Here is an 18,362-nt window from a genome sequence, read left to right as displayed (position 1 = left end):
GGAATAGATCCCTTCTGTCCCATGCCTGCCTCCCAAAGTGCAGAGAAAATGGTGGAGAAACATCCTCTATAGGTGTTTGTATGTGGGAATATACCTTGGCTTTCTGTTAAAATAGTGTTTAAGCCACATCTTCAGGTGAAAATCAGGAAATGCAAAATACAAGCCTCTGAGTGGGCAGCATCAATCACAAACGTTTAACGATGACAGAAGAAGTCCCAGATTATTCTAAAAATCATATTACTATGAAAATAAAAAATCTAGGATTCAGATTACCTACAGTTTGAATGAAAATATTCTTTTAATTGAAGGCCAAGATAGTAAATACATTTCTCTAGAAAGGTTCATGAATAAAACCACAAGAGCAGTCAGTCCAAGACGCTCTCTTCATGCCTTCAAGCTGCTAAGGATGAATTTGCAGAAAGGCACAGGCAGAATTTTGTTAAGCCTTATAGGCTGTTATAGATAGATTTCATCTGGAGCTGCCTGCAGTGGCCCACCTAAGTACATAGAAAGGGAAAAAAGGATGCTTATATCTAGACTTAACCCAGCTCAAAATGATCAGAAGAGACATACTCTTTGGCCCTCCCTCTCTTTGGTCCTGTCCTGCCTTTGCTGTGAGTTAGACCAGCTAATCTGGGGGACAAAATGGAAGTAATTCTTCCAATATGTTGTTTTCTCTTCACAAATTCAGGTTAGAATGATTTTTTTCTATAGGCAAGAAATGTGACACATAGGAAAAGAGAAATATGAAGTGCATCTTTCCATCCTCCGTTCCTCAAATTCAATCTTTACTAAATTTCATAAACTGTCTGCAACAGCAGCAGCCAATTTTCATGCTTCTAGCCCTGCCCCAGGGCAGGCTGGGTGTTCACAGGCAAGGCTGGGTGTTCACAGGCGCTGCCGGATGCCAGGGGCCGGTCCCGGAGCGGGGCCAGCCCCGCGGGCTGCAGCCGTACGCCAGGTTGCATCCCCAGCCGCGGTGTCCGGGACAAGACCGCACGGACGGCCCCGTCCCGCTGCAGGCTCAAGGGCTAAAGAAAAAGCACAACACATTGCCTGCTGTTCCCCTCAAGAACAGCAGTGGGGAGGCAGCCTCCGACAGCGCCGATCCCGCCTCCTCGGTCTCTAGACTGGGCCACAGCTTTGTGATTGCCAGCAGCCACGTCGCTGCCCGGCGGAAGAGGGCGATCCCGGTCGTTGGGGCGGGATCCTGAAGAGGGAACCCGAGAGGTAGCCACAGCCGACTCAGCCCCTCGCCCGAGCCGAGGGGAACAAAACCCCACATCTCCCGCAGCAGTCACCGGCCGCCTGGCGCCTGCGACGGCTCCTGCGGCGCTACGGAGCGCGCATGCGCACTGCGCAGGGCTGCGCGGCACCGGGCGGGAGGAAGGGAGGGAAGATTGCGACCGCTTCCGGGTTGGGTGGCAGCACTGGCACCGGCACTGGAGGTGGTACCGGCACCATGTCGTGTTCCCTGGTTCCCTTCGGCCACTTTCAGGACCTGGAGGCGGCTCGCGACTTCCTGTGCCCGAACCGTCGCCAGGGCAAGGCCGCGGCTGGCAAGGAGGGCGGTGAGTCCTCCCCGCGCTGTGGGCTGAACTGGGGGCCCGCTTCGGCCCGGCCTGTGGAAGCGGCAGTGGTGACGAGGCTATGCCCCGCGGTCCCCTTGGGGCTCCCTCTTGGGAGGGAGCCAGAGAGGGTGCTGTGCGCCCCTTCCCGGTGGCCACAAGCCGGGGCTGCATGACGGTGAGGCCGAGGCAGCCGGCTGTGCCCTCGGCTCCTTCGTCCGCGCTTTCCCAGCTGTCCCTGTCCACTCAAGGGTCTGCCAGGGGCGTGTGGGGAGTCAGCCGCGGATAGCTGAGTGCTCGACATCGTTGCAGCGACAGAGACTTGTAAAGCGTGGGTGTCCTGCTGCGGGTGCCACATACTCACACAGAAGCTCAAACTTTCGGGTGTCCGGAAGTTGCTGGTGTTGGGCTGTTCTCAGCTGTCCGTCCTTACTCTGTAGCGTGTCGGCGAAGCCCTTTGGCCACGGACTGTGTGTACCACAAACGTAGAGACCAAAGTTTGGATTTTCCAGCTAAGTGGAGTGCAGTTGTCTGAAGATGTACTAGGGAAGTTACCAAACGTGCGTGCAGGCTTGTCTAATAATGTAAAACGCGCGTAAGGCATACTGAACGTTCATTTAGTTTGGCGGCTTAAAAGGCATCTTGCAGCAACTGCAGTCTGAAGTCGTGGTCTAGATTTTTATTGTATGAGGCTATGCATGCTGAAAGCTGAGCTGCCTGGCATAGAAGCAGTGTTCTCAACAGAAGAGTAGAGGGAAATGAAACTGAACTGTATGTTGTTAGTGCTGTCTGGTGGAACTTTATTTGCCTTACGTTTTGGGTTTTCTGGCAACAGCATGGAAAGAAAGTGTTTAAAGGGGTTAATGTGGGTGCTGATGAAGTCCTTTCAGTTGTAAATAGCTATGAGAGGAAACATCAGAGTGCCTATTTTAAATGCTTAAAAGGTCTGTGAGGCAATTAAAAGAGTGGCAGGTAGTAGGACAGTTTGTGTTGGAAGAGACCTTGAAAGTCTGTCTAGTCTAACCCCCTGCCATGGTTAGGGACATCTTTCGCTAGACTGGGTTGCTTGAAGTCCCATCTAACCTGACCTTGATGCTTGCAGTAATGGGACATATATAACTTCTCTGGGCAACTTGTTCTAGTGTCTCACCACCTTCATTGTAAACAATTTCTTGGTTATATCCAATTTAAATATACCCCCTTTCTGTTCAAAACTGTTGGCCCTTGTCCTGTCAGTACAGGTCCTGGTAAAAAGATGTTGCGGCAATCATGAAAAAGTTTCACAAGCACACTGTGTGTTCAGCTAGTTCACTTTGCCACTAAAACTTCTGTATGCATGTTGTCCTCTTTTATGACTGCTTGCTTTTTATATTGAAATTGAATTTATTGTTGAACTACACTTAAAGTAATTCTGGAAGAACTTTACAGTCAGCCCTCCTTGCCCCAAACCTCTGGTAGGAAACAGTTACATACTTATTGTTTGACTCTAGTGATACTCTGAAAAATGCACACAGTTTCCATATGGGTTTTGTTTTAGTATCATCTGTAGCTAAAGGAAGGGTTCTGGAGCTAGCAGGGTCCTGTTAGTGCCTCCTGAATACTGAAAATGAAAGCCAAGACTGTAATGTCTTTGTGTGTTTCTGAAAGAACATGCTGAAAGAAATCAAGTAGTCATCTCTTATGTGGTGGTACATGGGAGAGAAGTTTGTGCATCATAACATTTGGACACTTTTGTTAGAGTGGATTTATCAAATGGCAGCTGTAAAGAGAGAAAGCATCCAATATGTTGTAGAACTATAAAAATCACAGAATGTTAGGGGTTGAAAGGGACCTCTAGAGATCATCTAGTCCAACCTCCCTGCCAAAGCAGGATCACTGAGGGCAGGCCACACAGGAACGTGTCTGGGTGGATTTTGGAAGGCTCTAGAGGAGACTTTACTTAAAACGGCAGAAGCAAAGAAGATGCATGTTCTAAAATGTGCTCCTCTTTCATTTTAATGAGTTGGCTGTGTTCTGAACTATTTTTATCGTTGCTCATTCAGCCATCGAGGCAGTGTCAGAACTGAGTATTTTTCAGAATATTGCTCATTTAGATTCTTTGAAATCTTTTGGATCTGTTCCTGTAACTTGCAGGATAAATGAGCATAAACATGAGCAAAGGGAGAGTTCCTGAAGTGTCTTTTCCTAAAGATCATAAATTGGTCATTTGGAAGCAGAAATTAATTTTTGACAGGGAGGAACACTGTTAAAACTTTTAGAGGTATCTTTAGTTAGAAATAAGTAAATTGTGGAGTTAGATCCTAAGTTAGAGAAAAGTGGGTTTGGCCGTGTGGAACAGGAGATTCTTTTTGCCTTTGGCTGGTTCCTCCAAGCTGGCTTTGCTGCTACTTTGTGACCTAACCAAGTGACTAACTGGTTAGGCTGCAGGGCTGGTTTGAAACTCGACTTGAGATGAGATGCTATAGATGCTGCAGTTACTGCATGCCTCTTAGTCTTGCACAGTTATTGCTCTGGTTGGAAAGTCAGTTTTTTGTTCTGTCTTCCTTACATTCTCTCTCCATTTTTCTTAGTAAGCAATTGGCTTGTTTCATGACAGTCCAAAATTGCTCCCTTTCCTGTTTGATTATTATTGTGTGCCTTGACTTTTGCATTCTTCATGTGGAAGAACATTTTGCTGTAAATAAAGTATAAATGAGGAAGTGTGAACATGAAACAAACCTCTGATTCTAATGTTCTCCAGGGACAGGAAAAAGTACTGTCCAAGTAAGTTTTTGTTTGTTTGTTTAAAAGTACATGTTGCACTTCGTGTCATAAAAGCGCTAAGGCAAACATTTTTGACTAAGCAAGATGTAAGTGAATGTTTTTTATCAGGGAATGTTACATTTAAAAACTGTTCCATTGGCAGAATGTACTGATTTAAAACAGTAGATGAATAATAAAGTTGTGTGTTTAAAACACTTGAATTTTAATCTGCTTTTACATTTGTGCTTTTTAGGGGGAAAGAGAGGGGGTTTTTTAAATGATATGTTCATTTGCTATCAAATACAGCTTTAGTACTAAATTTATGTTTATTCACATATAATCAATTACATAAATATTAACAAACATGTCAGAGTTCTAACTCTTGTTGATTTTAAGCTGGTTTATTTTAAACCAGTATCTTTTAGGAACTGCTCTTGTGTGTTGTAGGTTTTGTTACTTTGCATGTGCATGGAAGCTCCTCCACTAGTATTCAGACTTTCTAGTTCCATGAAAAATTCTGGCCACTTAGAAATGTTTGTTAAATATTTTTATTGAACAGAGAGTATTTAATTTAATGGATTGATTACTTTTAGTCATAACTTGAATGTTTTAGGTGCTTAGAATTTTCAAAGCTTTTTGGATAACAGATGTTTTTCAAAAAGGTATCTCCAGGACCTTTGATATGTGGAGTTTAGGGAATTTGTTAGAAGCTGTAGGTCTTCTCTCTTTTGATTTCTTAGTTACAGATCAAATAAATATCTCCTGCTCTTTTAGCTTTGGCCCTGTTTGGATTCTAACTAAAGTACTCAAAATGTTTTCTGTGAGTGTATTTGCTCCACTAAAATCTAGGATGACTATTGTAAAAGCTTTTAAAAGATGCATTTTAGATAAATATGTTTTCTTCTAAAAATGCCAGAAGTTCACATTGCTAAAGCGCTGTGACTTAAAGCTTGAAGTTTGGTGTCATTGGTATGACTATAAAAGCTGTTTCTTCTCACCTAGTTGTATTTGATACAGTAGCATCTTTCATTTATTGCTAGTCAGTTAACCTAGGTTGTCAGTTTCAAATTATCAAAATGCTGCATCTATTAAAAATACAGATGTCAGTAACTGACTTAAGGAAAAAATCTGCGATTTTAGTCTGAGGGAACTTTATCATTATTTTTCCTTCCTTTGTGCAGGTAAACATTTAAACACGTTTAACAGTAGAAGGAGCTGATGGGAAGCATCCTGTCAACTAAAACTTCATCTTTTTCTGTAGCTCAACAGTTTGTGTAGTTTGTGCAAAGGATATCCTTGTCTGGTAAACTGGGGAGGAAAAGAAAAGCCTCCTCCTTTGAACCTTGTGTAAGGTCAGTTCTGCAGACGTCTGCTACCTCAGCAAACCTCAGCAGAATTCATTCCATTCTTGCTTGTGTTATGCAATCATATGCTAAGATTGCTAAAAATGTAATGCTGAAATAACTTAAGAAATACTCATATACTGTTTGAGGTGACCATTCATCTGTCATGAAGCAAAATATCACGACTTTTAACGTGTATGTATTAAAATAGATGATGTTGGGGTGGATCTTACCTGTCATGACTTCAATAAAAATGGTATTATGGAGTAAGCTGGTAAAAGGTGCTTCATCTGGAGTTCCCATACCTTTATTGTTTAGGAAAAAAGGGTTTGAAATGCTTTTCCAAATTACAGTGAACAGGACTAATAAAGCATGAGAAAGTGGAGAAAGTAAATGGTAATAATGAGGCACAAATCCTCTGTGGAGCCTGAGCCTAGTGGTATTTAAGTGGCTTTGAAAACTGCTGTTCCAACTGTGCATATACTGGGAATAGAAAGTATTTACATGGCATTTAATTTGACAGCTTGTTGTGTTGAAGAAGTTTTGGGATGTGTGTTGGCTAGATCAGCAAACAGCTGGAACAGCTAACTGCATTATACAGCTGTCTATAATAAGGCACACATGAATGAATAAATCCATCTTATTTGCAGGATGTGATAAAGCTTCACAGGCAGAACAGAATATTAGCTTTAAGAAACTAATATATATTTAACAGAAAAGAGCAGTAAACTGGGCAATAAAGACACAAAATGTGAGGAATTTACCTACAGTTTATCTGAAGTGATGTGTTTGTCTGTTCTCCTAAGGGACTCCAAACTTGAAATGTGTGTTTTAAAACATTTGATAGGCTTGATGACAGCAGTTCAGTGACACAGCCAAGTAGGACTGTTGTAGCTAAACTTCGTGGGGGTTAAAATGAAGTAAAAATATGTGTGCTTGTCTGCATGTATTTTTAGTTTCAAATTATGTTTATCTTCCATTACCTAAATGGAGTTAATTAGAAGAAAAACCCCAAACCAAAGCTGTCCTTGGGAGTTCCTAAGCGATGATACCTGCATCTGTGATAGTGACCTGGTCAGTTCAGCACAGCACACAGTTTTGGGATGCTGCTGCTTATTTGGGGATTAAAAAAACCCCAGTTCTGTGATTTGGGAAGTTGGTTAGAGCTATGAGGTGTTTGTTACTTTACTGCTTCTTTATATGGTAGAAGTGGTATCTTAAGCCTGGTGGAGAAACTCTTCTCAAAAATCCAGCTCTGCTATGTTGACAGCTTTCTTAAAAGTGCTCTTTGGCCCAGAACATCTTTGGAGTTGTACTGGCATGCTTTGCTTTGTCTGGATCAGCTGATTTAATTCAGAAATACAGAAGGCCAGGCTTTTTATTTCAGAGTTATAAACAAGGTTACAAAGGAAAAAAACAACATTGCAAAATCAAATTGCAGATTGCATTTAGCAGCAGGGTTGTTCTCAACTGTTTCTGTATCCCTCTTATTGAGTTTAGTATTTTACTATTGAAGAATCTTCTGACAAGCTCTTTTGTATTGTCTCTTTAAGCAGATTTTTCCTCTCCAGATTGCATTATAGACATTTAAGATTCCTTTCTTTCAGGTTTCACATGAGATATCATAAAAATATGTGCTCTACCTGCATTGTGGCACATTTGTAATTGTTCTGAGGGGGAAGAAAATTAAATGAGGTGCTCCTAACACACCTCAGAATGCTGTCAGAGCACTTTGCCCAAATTATCTTTGCACCTGAGCTTTTTGCTGCTTTTGCAGCTCTTCTGTTGCATAGACTTCCTCCTAATTTAAGCTGCCACTTGCTCCTGAAAGAAAGCTGAAATTCTGTTTCATTTGTTTCCTGTGCTTTGTGATTGTCCCATCACAAAGCTTCCCCCTGCTGTTGTACCTCAGACTTTGGGTTTGAAGTTGTTACAACTGTAAACCATGGAGATTTGCAGCATTACTTTAAAGAATCTATGTTGTAGCTGGCTTATTTTTAGTCACTTTTTCCTCTGTTTAAAGCTGTTGTGACCATCTAAAGGAAGAGAAATTGCTCAAGTGACTATTTTTTCAGATTACTGAGCTAACTTAATTTAAATGTAATTTTTTTTTTCCGCCCACTTATGAATGTCTGAAGTGATAAGAGAAAGCAAACGTAATACTAGTCTCCAAAGGGACTTCTTAGTCATGCTGGCAAAACACCCTACTATATTTGCCAGTCCTCATATTGGAGGAGCTTTGGGACTAAATGGGCTAAAAGTGGTTTGTGATTACTGAATAGCAAGAAGCTCCTAAACTATATTTACAATTCCTTGGCCTGAAGAGATAAGAAATTACTTCTCTTTCTTCACTATTTATGCAGTCCAGTTGTGTCAGAATTGCAGCATACATAGGAAAGAAAAAAAACAACTTTTGCACTTATGCAATAATTTCTTGCATTATTACATATTAATTGTATAGATTCTTAAAGCAGAGATGGAAAGCAAGCTGTAAGATCATAAACCAGACAAACTGCACACATGTGTTTAAGTGTTGTGATTTAATCCTGGTAGGCAGCTAACACCGCACAGCTGTTTTCTTACTTCCCCCACAGCAGGAGAGGGAAGAGAATTGAAAGGGTGAAAGGGAGGATACTTGTGGGTTGAGACAAACACAGTTTTAATAGATAAAGCAAAGGACCTGCACACAAGCAAAATGGAACAAGGAATTCCTGCACCACTTTCCACTGGCAGGCAGGTGTTCAGCCATCTCTGGAAAAGCAGGGCTTCATCACATGTAACAGCTACTAGGAAAACAAATGCTCTAACCGTGAATGTCACCACACTCCTTTTCTCCTCTCACCTAGACTTTATTGTGTGGAAAATAACAAAGAATCTGTGCAGGGGACTGAGAGATACGTATGATTAGTGCATGCAGGGGCATTCTATGTGATGGGGAGGATGGATATGAAGGAGCAAGCTTGTGCACCCTTGTAAACTGGAGGAGATGCTAATTTTGCAGAGCAGGTCACAGGTTCTGAAAGATCTCTGCAGCTGCTTTAGTGGGATGGTGCCTCCCCATTACCTCATTTTTCCAACCTTTCTTGATTGATCTGGCTTCATCCATGGAAGATGACAACCACTGTGAAAATGTGCCTCTCTACAAAGACACAGCAAGAAGCCTCACAGTTTTGAGTGTTCAGTCTCAGAACTGATGTGGCTGAGGTTTCTTAGGAAGGTTGGTCTGCTCTGTGTTGTAGGGATGGCATTGGCCCAGTCTGTTCCTTGCCTATGGTCATGTTTCTCTCTGGACTGTGGCACACTGACAGATCTCTTTTCTCCAAGAATTTTGTGGGGAGTAGGTTTTGTTGCCTTTTGAGATAATAAAATGCAAACAGAAGTAGAATTTTGTTAGTTATCCTAAACTAAACATTCAAGTGAGTTACTATTTTCTTCTTGTGGTTCAACAGGATTTGCCATAACTGTCCCTCATATATTTGTACACTGGAAAATTCTCAACCTCCAAGACAAGATGAGACTGAGCCTTGGAAGCTTGTGGCTTATATAGTTATGTCCAAAATAACTGTGGTCAGATCTGTATTGATGATGATGCAGTAGAAAGGGCTGACTTGCCCACTCTATAGATCATAGAATCAACCAGGTTGGAAAAGGCCTCAGAGATGGTACAGACTCTTCAGTTTTAACAAAGGTTGTTCCTGGAGTGTTCAACAGCATCCATGAAAAGTTTCTTTCTCAAGATAAAGTACTTTCAGTGTTTTGTCTTCATTGCCCACACAAAAGCTTAAAAATCAGCCTAAACAAACAAAATGCAGATTTCTGTTTTGCCATATTGGGTTCTGCCTTTGCTTGGTGGTAGAGGAGCCAGCCTTTTAAAACCAAGTAAAACTGGAGTGTTCTTGATACTAACCTTCTGCTCTGTACTTTTTGACCATCCAAAATGGCAAAACCATGCTTGCTTAAAACTTGAGTTTAAACTAATTTGAGACACAATATTTAAACCTTTTCAGGTCAGGGCAGTCATAACATCAGTTAATAAAAAAAAATGAAAGTAGTAATTGGAAAAGTCCTGGAAGTCTTACTGATGTTACTGCTTCAGAGTTCATGGTAGTGCTTCTAAGATGGAAGTCAGTCCTTGGCTTTTCAACTGAACTGCAGTGAGGCTCAGTGACTTGCTGAGGGTCACAACGATGGTGATGTTGGAGAGCTGTGTGTCTACTATGAAATGTCTGTGCATAATTCTCCTTTGCATAGGCTTTTAAATTCCCATCTAAATTAGTATTTTTAGGTGAAAGAACTTCAGATGTTTTTAAAGTAAGTCTAGTACTTTCAGAAAACAACTGAGAAGTAGGCTTGTCTCTATGAATCTGTTTTCTCAGGTGTTTGAGGTATTTTGTAAGCTTGTGGTTTCTCTGAGGTTTCTGAATGACCTAATTGAAACTGATCAGTGTCTTGTTAATTTTCCTTCTGAGTTGTCTTGCAAAGACTTGAATAGCCAAGGTCCCTGTGCTCATTTTCCCCTCAGAGGTCACAGCTTCAGCTTTTGCTTTGGTTGCTTTGAGAATAATCGTGGTTGGATCTGCATTATCCTGAGCTTAGATGTTTTGTTGTCACAGATGAATTTCTTTGTACTTCATTCTCTGCTAACATGAATTTATGCTGCCAGTAGGACAATGCTGTAATTAACTTAAACCAAAGTGAAATCCACCATTATGGAAAGGAAGGCATTTTATTTATGTACAGAAATACTATTTCTCATAAAATAGTGCATATATCATTCTTGTGGTGTGTTACAGGCCATCTTATGCCTGTTAGTAAAAGCTCTGGGAGCATACATGTAGAGCCCTGAGGGGTTGGAGAGAGCCTGCTGTCCCCTCAGTTTCCCTCTGTAGCTGCCTAGTGTGTGTAAGATGGGACTTTTGTTGTCTGTGGAGTAATAATTTGATATATTAAGCTAAAGCTTAAACTTTGCAGTGAGGTCTTTGTTCTCTGTAACTGCTGGAGAAAGTTTTGTCAAATAGGGATGTGGGGTTTCCCCCTTCTAAGTTCTCACTCTTTGCTTCAGCTTGCTGTATAAAACTAGAAACGTGTCTCAGCTCTCTTGAAGTAGTAGAATCATTAAGGGTGGATGTGATCTCTAAGATCATCAAGTCCACGCATCAACCCAACACCACCATGCCCACTAAACCATGTTCTGAAATACCATGTCTGCATGGTTTTTTAACACCTCCAGGGATGGTGGCTCTGCCACTTCCCTGGGAGGCCTGTTTCAGTGCTTGGACAAATGTCTTGAGAAACTGAGAAATGACAGATTTGATTGAATAGTTTGCTCTAGTGAAGTGCAGAGAGGTCCTGTTGAAGGAGCAACGATGTGTTTTTACCAGGCACTGGGAGATGTTACTTGCCTGGAGTTCTGGATGGTGTCAGAAGTTGTTAACATCTGTTTTCCAGTTTGTACCTAGATTACATTTTCTGTTACTGCTTTTCCATAGTGTCCAAAGTGGAAGTAAATACAGAAAAATAAGAGAGCCATTTCTGCCACTTCATGATTCTTTCTGTAGTACTTGTTTAGTCTCTGCCGTAAGTGAAGTTGCAGTGCATTTGCAGGAAAAGGAAAGCAACCACCAGTAATTCCTTTTAATTGTGTTCTGTGTTGCCTGTGCTGTATTTGTCTGACAAATCTTTTTTTCACTTACAGCAAGCAAATCAGCAAGCTGGGAAAATGATGGCTGGGGAACCTGGGATGAATCAGAATCACAAGAACCTGTAAGCTCATATATATGAGTTTTCATTGCCAACTAAATGCTGTGAATAAATTTGTATAATTCTCAAGTAGAGTCAATTTTGTTGCAACAGAATAAATCACAGATCAGAAGATGATCATGCTGAAGTTGTTTTATCTGTGCATAATTGATTTGAGGTAGCAGAGGATGGAGTTGTATTTTGGAAAGCTAGGAGGAGGTAGGATTGAATTTGTGGCTGTGGAAATGGAGAGTGTGGACAAGGGAAAGTTTTTGTATTGCTGTATTGAAGATAAGAGGATGGAACTAAGATAGAAGGGTTGTCATCTCTGAAAGACCTATAACGCTCTCCTCAAGACCTATTACCTTGTTTGTTCTATAATCAAATATTTGGCTTGTTGCTCTGAGGAAAAAAGATGCAATCTCTTTGCTTTCATGTGCAACAATGGTATCCAAGTCTTTACTCAAAACTTGGCACTTAGTAGTTTTGAATTTATTTCTTTGTAAAGTTCCTTGTTGTGGAAAGGCACTGGATACCTGGTGCATGTTACAACTGCTAGAGCAAGTTGCATGGCTGTAGTGTGAATGCCATCTTTGTTTCTTTCTCTGGGTATGCATATATTTATTTAATGTTGGTCAGTTAATGAGCTTGGATGAATTATTCATTTTGAGTATGGATTATAGTGAGAAGAACTAGAGAGATTCTTTCCAATCTAATAATTCATAATAAAACTTCAAATCTCATTCTTCTAGTGTCACTTTGACAGGAGAAGATTTCAAGGAGTTAGTGATGAGTACTTCTTTGTTTTTCTGGTTTGTAAACACACAGAACTAATGCAAGGTTGATGCATTTCTCATGGCTTTTCATGCCACTTGGGGCTCTACTGACTTGATAAGGAATAACCCATCCAGTACTGGGATCAAGTGCAAGCCAAATTGTTGTCATAAATCTTACAAGTTCTGCTATGTTTAAAAATTGTTCTGTACATTAACTAAAGCTTTACCTGTAGGAAGAAGAGGAGTCTAATTCCAAGAACCAGAGAAATTACTGGCTTCAGGAGTGTGTATTATCCTTATCACCCACAAATGACCTGATGGTGATAGCTAATGAGCAGAAAGCAGTCTTTTTAGTGCGTAAGTATGCATTGTACTAAGTGTATATGCTACTGCTCTTCATAGTAAGCAGGATAAAATTTGTTCCCCTTCTACTTGCTTACCTCCCAGTTCATACCTTAAAGAATTTTCTGGTGTTTTATCATAGAATCAATAAGGTTGGAAAAGACCTCAGAGATCATCAAGTCCAACCTATCACCCAACACCTCATGACTAACTAAATCATGGCTTCAAGTGCTGCATCCAGTCCCTTTTTGACCACCTCCAGGGACAGTGACTCCACCACCTCCCTGGGCAGCACATTCCAATGGCCAATTACTCTTTCTGGGAAGAACTTTCTCTTCCCCTCCAACCTAAACCATTCTATGAATCTATGAACTGTACCACACAGTGGCAGAAGTGTCCCTATGGCTTAGGTTTTAGGTGTCAGACAAATGGCATGGTACACTAACTTTAAAAAACAAATAAAATCAGTTTTAATGTAGGATTCCCATGTCCTTCTTAGGAGGTAAAATTGTCATTTGTAAGCTTCTCAGAAGTTTGCCCTTGCATTGTATTTCTCTTCTAAGGATCCCTGTTTCAGGAATTGAACTTTTAAAAAATTGATGAAGCAGTTACTACTCTATAGATCTTTTTGAGTGAAACTGGGCATTTCAGCATTATATGGTGTGTTGTTCCATGTGCATTTCAAAGAAAACATAAGAATTTTTTAGGAAGCTCACTAAAAATGTCTTCTTTTTATGGCCTTCAAGGTTCACAACTGGTGCTTAATCCGAGCATGGTGGGGGTGTATTGTACAGAGGAGAAAGATTAGGAGTAGGACTACAATTGTGAGATGCAAAACCATTGTAATTTTATAGATGGTGTCTTTATTCTTAACTGCAGCCAAATGGAAGCAGAGTGACAAGGGAAAAGAGGAAATGCAATATGCTGTTGGCTGGAGTGGCTCTCTGAGTGTTGAAGAAGGGTAGGTGTTGAAATGCAGCTGTGACTGAAATGCCATTTTTCATGCTTAATTGTTAGTAGCATTATACTTTTAATTTGTACTTCTCTTTTCTTTAATCCCTGTGCAGTCATGGTCTTATGTGTTTCACTGGTGAAAACAGACATGGAGTAATTTGTGTGATCACAAACATTGTCTGCAAAGGTCACTCCTCATGTGCAGTGTGATATCTCAGGACATGTCCATACAAATAGAGGCACTCTTCAGTGCAAAGTTTGCTAGTAATTTAGACATCTTAAGAGATTTGGGTTATCATGCTTTTTACAAGTTCCTGTTCTAAAAGGGATGGGGGGAAAAAAAAAAGTACCCTTTTTGAACAGCCTACTTTTTTAGTAGAACTGAAAATTTGTTTGGGGATGTTGCAACTGAAACCATATGAAGTTACTTTAGAGCCCACTTCATTTGCAAAAATCTCAAGCAAAGAAGCCATCTCTCCAACCAAGAAATGGTTTGGGGTGCCACATCACTTAGGGACTTGGAAAATTTTCTTATGGTCATACATTTGGTATTTATTCAATATTTCTGTTCTCTCTCTCTGCAAATAACCAGACAGATGCTTTCTCAAATCTCCCATATGCATTTAGTTATTAAGTTTGCAGCCTTGAGTTGCTATCTGCCTTTGAACACATTCCCTTTTGGCTTCAACCTTCTGTTAAGCTGCAGGAGGTGCCGACTTAATCAGCTTCTCTCCAATCTGTACAAATCATAGTCCTTTTTTCATAAAACTGGTGCTGCCACACATTCAAACTGTTTTGTGTGCATCTCTTCACGTTTTTTTTTTCCTCCTTATTGCCACTGAAATTGCCCTGTCATTTATTTTAGAAGGGGTTCTATTTCTGTGGAAGTTAAAATATGGCAGTTACCAGCCGATTGTCAGAAAACTTTGCTATTGGAAGATGAGATTTTGCTGAAATACAAAACACTGCTTGGAAGCTGAATTGCAACTCATGTCAGACTTGCATTTAGAGAAGAATTTTTGTCTGTAATTGTCTAGCCTGATTTATTTAGTCACTCCTTGGGGAATGGAGGGGACCTGAAATGCAAACAATCAACAGTACTGCAGACATGTTTAAGTGCTGTTTGGAATGTCATCTTGAATTTACACGTGCTTTCATAAAACCTTTGTACTGCTTCTGTTTCCCCAGACAGTGTAAAACTTTCTCTCATGGTAACAGTTAAATAACTTTTGATTTGAAATATTGAGGCCTGCTTACCTGTTTGCCTTCTGCATGCGTTGCCTGCCATGCATTGAGCATGTTCTGTTATTGCATTGACTGGGAAGACCACCTAAGCCCTTTAAATGCTGTTGAATTATAAAGCAGTGAATTGCAATGTATGTAAAGTCTACCTAATTGCATAATGTACTTCAAAAATTGATTTTGATAAGTATGGTTCAGTTGTTGGTTGGGGTTTTTTGTTTTGTTTTGAAGAGTGGTTGTTTTTGGTATATCATTATAGAGCAGAATAAAAAACACCTTTAGGCACATGAGGTTTAACCTGAATAGTACTGGCAGAATAATAAGCCTGTGAATGATGAAAGACAGCACTAGTAAGGTTTAGTAAGCACTCATGCATTCTGTTTAGGCACTCTTGAACTAGTAAATGAAAATGTCTTTAAAATGAAAGAGTTTGAGGGGTTTTGATATATGGTATCAATTTGATACGTTGTGTGCTGCTGTAATATATTCTTAAAATATTAAAATGCTGACTTGTCAAGATGTATAGAGCAAAAGTTCACAGCTCTAGAAAAATACACTTACTTGTTTCATCTTTCTGTTTCTAGTGAATGTGTGAGTAGTGTATTGTGTATCCCATTGGCAAGTCAGAAGAGGTAAGGATTGATATTCTTATGTATGTGCATCATCAGTCTCCTTACATTACACGTTTTATAGAATCACAGAATGCCAGGTTGGAAGGGACCCCAAGGCTCATCTGGTCCAACCTTTCTAGGTGATACACTGAGGGTGGTGAGAATAGAATAGAATTAACCAGGTTGGAAGAGACCTTTGAGATTGAGTCCAACCTATCACCCAACACTATCTAGTCAACTAAACCATGGCAGCAAGCACCCCATCCAGTCTCTTCCTAAACACCTTCAGTGATGGTGACTCCACCACCTCCCTGGGCAGCAGATTCCAATGGCCAATCACTCTTTCTATGAAAAACTACTTCCTAACATCTAGCCTAAACTTCCCCTGGCACAGTGTCCACTTATTCTGGTGCTGGTTGTCTGGGAGCAGAGACCAACCCCCACCTGGCTATACCCTCCCTTCAGGTACAGTGATAGCATAGTTTAAAATGATACGGCCCTGTCGAGCTGAGTCTTAAAAGTGACCATCATAGGGGAATCCTCTACTTCTCTTGGGAGATTATGCCGATGTCTAACTGTTCTCATGGGGAAAACTTTTCTCCTGGATTCCAATCAGAATCTCCCCAGGAGTAACTTGTACCTATTGCCCCTTGTCTTTTCTTTGGGACTCCATGTAAGAATGGAGTCTCCATCCTCTGGGTAGTCACTCGTTATGTACTGGTACATGGTAATAAGGCCTCCCCTAAGCCTTCTTTTCTCAATAGCTTAGAGCAGGATTTGTTTTTTAACTTCTGGTGTATCTTTGTGAAACAGGAGTTCCACAGGTCGTCCTGACTGGACCTGCATTGTGGTCGGCTTCACCTCTGGCTATGTTCGTTTTTACACTGAGGTAGGTTTCTCGGTGTGGCAGATACACAAGCAAGTGACTGTATTAAACAGTTATTTCTGTAAAACTTCTGTTTCTACAGAGAGTAGTTTTTGCCTTCCCTAAGAAAAGGGACAGTAACATTCATGCCTTACTATCCTTTCTCTTCTAGAGTGGAGTGCTGCTTCTCGCGCAGCTTTTGAATGAAGATCCTGTCCTACAGCTTAAGTGCAGAACCTATGAAATTCCCAGGCATCCTGGTGTCACAGAACAGGTTTTGTCAGATTATTTCAAAAGCGAAGTGGCATTGTTATGGGGTATGGAAGGGAGTCTTCTCTGTGAATCCTCTGTGTCCTTTACCAGTTTTTGATGGGATGGACAACTTCTTAGAACAAGAGACTCTGTGGATTTCTTGCTCGTGCCTGTGTAGTTTGATTCAGAATTTATTGGTTTTAGCAGTTAGCTAGCTCTATAGGTTTGTTCTGTTTTTCTCTGTGGTAACCTTGTGAAGGGAGGCTTCATTCATTTATGTACACAAATTATGATAAGGTGTTGATGAAAGGAGAATATGCCACTTGATGGATGCCAAGAGCTGTAGGTACTCATTGATAAGAAATTACCTTCACAGAGAAGATAGCTGAAAATAAAAACAATCTTCATGGGAGGTAGTGCTAGGAACCTGCCCATCATTGTGAATATTTCTGCAGAGAAGGCTCTTGCAGAGCTCAAGCTATTAGTGGTTCAAGCCAGCTTTCTTTGCTCTTGGCTCTGTTGGCATGCTTACTCAGAAAACTAATGAAATTGCAGAAGTTTCCAAGTTTGCTTTACATGAATGCTCACGTAATTTAGCATGACATTTTGGGAGCAGTTTTGAAATACAGAAGCATTAAGGAATTTGGGTCTTGAATTTATGTTACCAAATGAGCATTTTTGTGCCCAAGTGGTGATTCAGGCACTGCTCCAGTTTGAATTTGGCTCACAAAACCTCGATGCTTGCATTCTAGATAGTTGTTTTTCTGTGTCCTTCCCACGCTGCTGTAACTTTTGTGTTTTCTCCCTAAGCCATAGAATATATTAAGCTAACATAAAAATCCTTGAAAGAAGATTGAAAAAATACAAAACTCTGTGCCTGAATAACCTGCTTCTTCATATATTGGATGATTTAATACTGAATTTTTGTAGCTTTGCCTTACTCTCTTGCCTGTGGCTTGTTAGATGTTAGCTCTCTGGATGTAATCCTCATCTTTGTATAGTTACTAGTGTAAAAAGCCAGAAAAAAAGCTATTAGAATAGTAACAGTGATTCATTTGTTAAAATTTATTTTTGGTGTCCTTTCTCTCATTTTTTCCCCCCACAGAATGAAGAACTAAGTATATTGTACCCAGCAGCAATTGTGACAATTGATGGTTTCAGCCTCTTTCAGTCCCTTCGTGCTTGTCGCAATCAGGTAGCCAGAGGTACGTTTAAGGGGAAATGTTTATTTCTGACTGTTAATAGTACTTCACATGAAGTGTAGTTCTGCTTCTTAAATATCAAATCAAGGTGGAATCTGGGTATTCATAGAATGGCTTAGGTTGGAAGGGACCTTAGAGATCATCCTCTCCAAAATCCCTGCCATGGGCAGAGGTGCCTTTCCACTAGACTCAGCTGCTCAGGGCCACATCCATCCTGGCCTTGAACACCCCTAGGGAGGAGGCATCCAGAGCCTTCCTGGGCAACCTATTCCAGAGTCTCACCACCCTTATACTGAAGAACTTCTTGCTAAGATCCGGTCTAAACCTACTGTCCCACAGCTTAAAACTCTTCCTCCTTGTCCTGTTGCTAGGCACCCACATGAAAAGTCCCTCTCCGGCCTTCCTGTAGGAAGGCAGCTATAAGGTCCTTGTCCATGAATATATAGGCATTTACTACATACAAGAAATTCCTTCTACCAAAGAAAACATTCTTAGAGCACAAGTTGTCTGGGTAGCATTGAATGTCTCACCATCCTATTATGTGCTGGTTTTGACTGGGAGTTAGTTTTCTTTGTGGTACCTGGTATGGTGCTATGTTTTGGATTTGTGATGAAAACAGCATTGGTTACACTCTGCTGTTCTAGCTGTTGCTGAACTGAGCTTGCACAGCATCGAGGCTTTTTCTGTTTCTGCACCACCAGTGAGCAGGTTCACCAGAAACTGGGA

General features: G+C 40.9%; 1 protein-coding gene across 1 annotated transcript in view; it reads left to right on the top strand.

The window, feature by feature from the left end:
- The first annotated feature begins 1,429 nt into the window (after positions 1-1,429).
- RAB3GAP2 (RAB3 GTPase activating non-catalytic protein subunit 2) overlaps positions 1,430-18,362 on the top strand; it is a 52,796-nt gene continuing 35,863 nt past the window's right edge. The window contains exons 1-8 of the mRNA XM_009900087.2: positions 1,430-1,571; positions 11,349-11,416; positions 12,402-12,525; positions 13,390-13,471; positions 15,291-15,338; positions 16,131-16,206; positions 16,355-16,456; positions 17,540-17,639. Coding sequence (XP_009898389.2) covers positions 1,463-1,571; positions 11,349-11,416; positions 12,402-12,525; positions 13,390-13,471; positions 15,291-15,338; positions 16,131-16,206; positions 16,355-16,456; positions 17,540-17,639 — 709 coding nt within the window. The 5' untranslated portion in view covers positions 1,430-1,462. The remainder of the gene's footprint in view (positions 1,572-11,348; positions 11,417-12,401; positions 12,526-13,389; positions 13,472-15,290; positions 15,339-16,130; positions 16,207-16,354; positions 16,457-17,539; positions 17,640-18,362) is intronic.

Source organism: Dryobates pubescens, chromosome 2 (assembly GCF_014839835.1).
Source record: "Dryobates pubescens isolate bDryPub1 chromosome 2, bDryPub1.pri, whole genome shotgun sequence".
In the NCBI taxonomy this organism is placed as follows: domain Eukaryota; kingdom Metazoa; phylum Chordata; class Aves; order Piciformes; family Picidae; genus Dryobates; species Dryobates pubescens.
The sequence above is the reverse complement of the archived record's forward strand: the minus strand, read 5'-3'. Positions and strand labels throughout refer to the sequence as shown.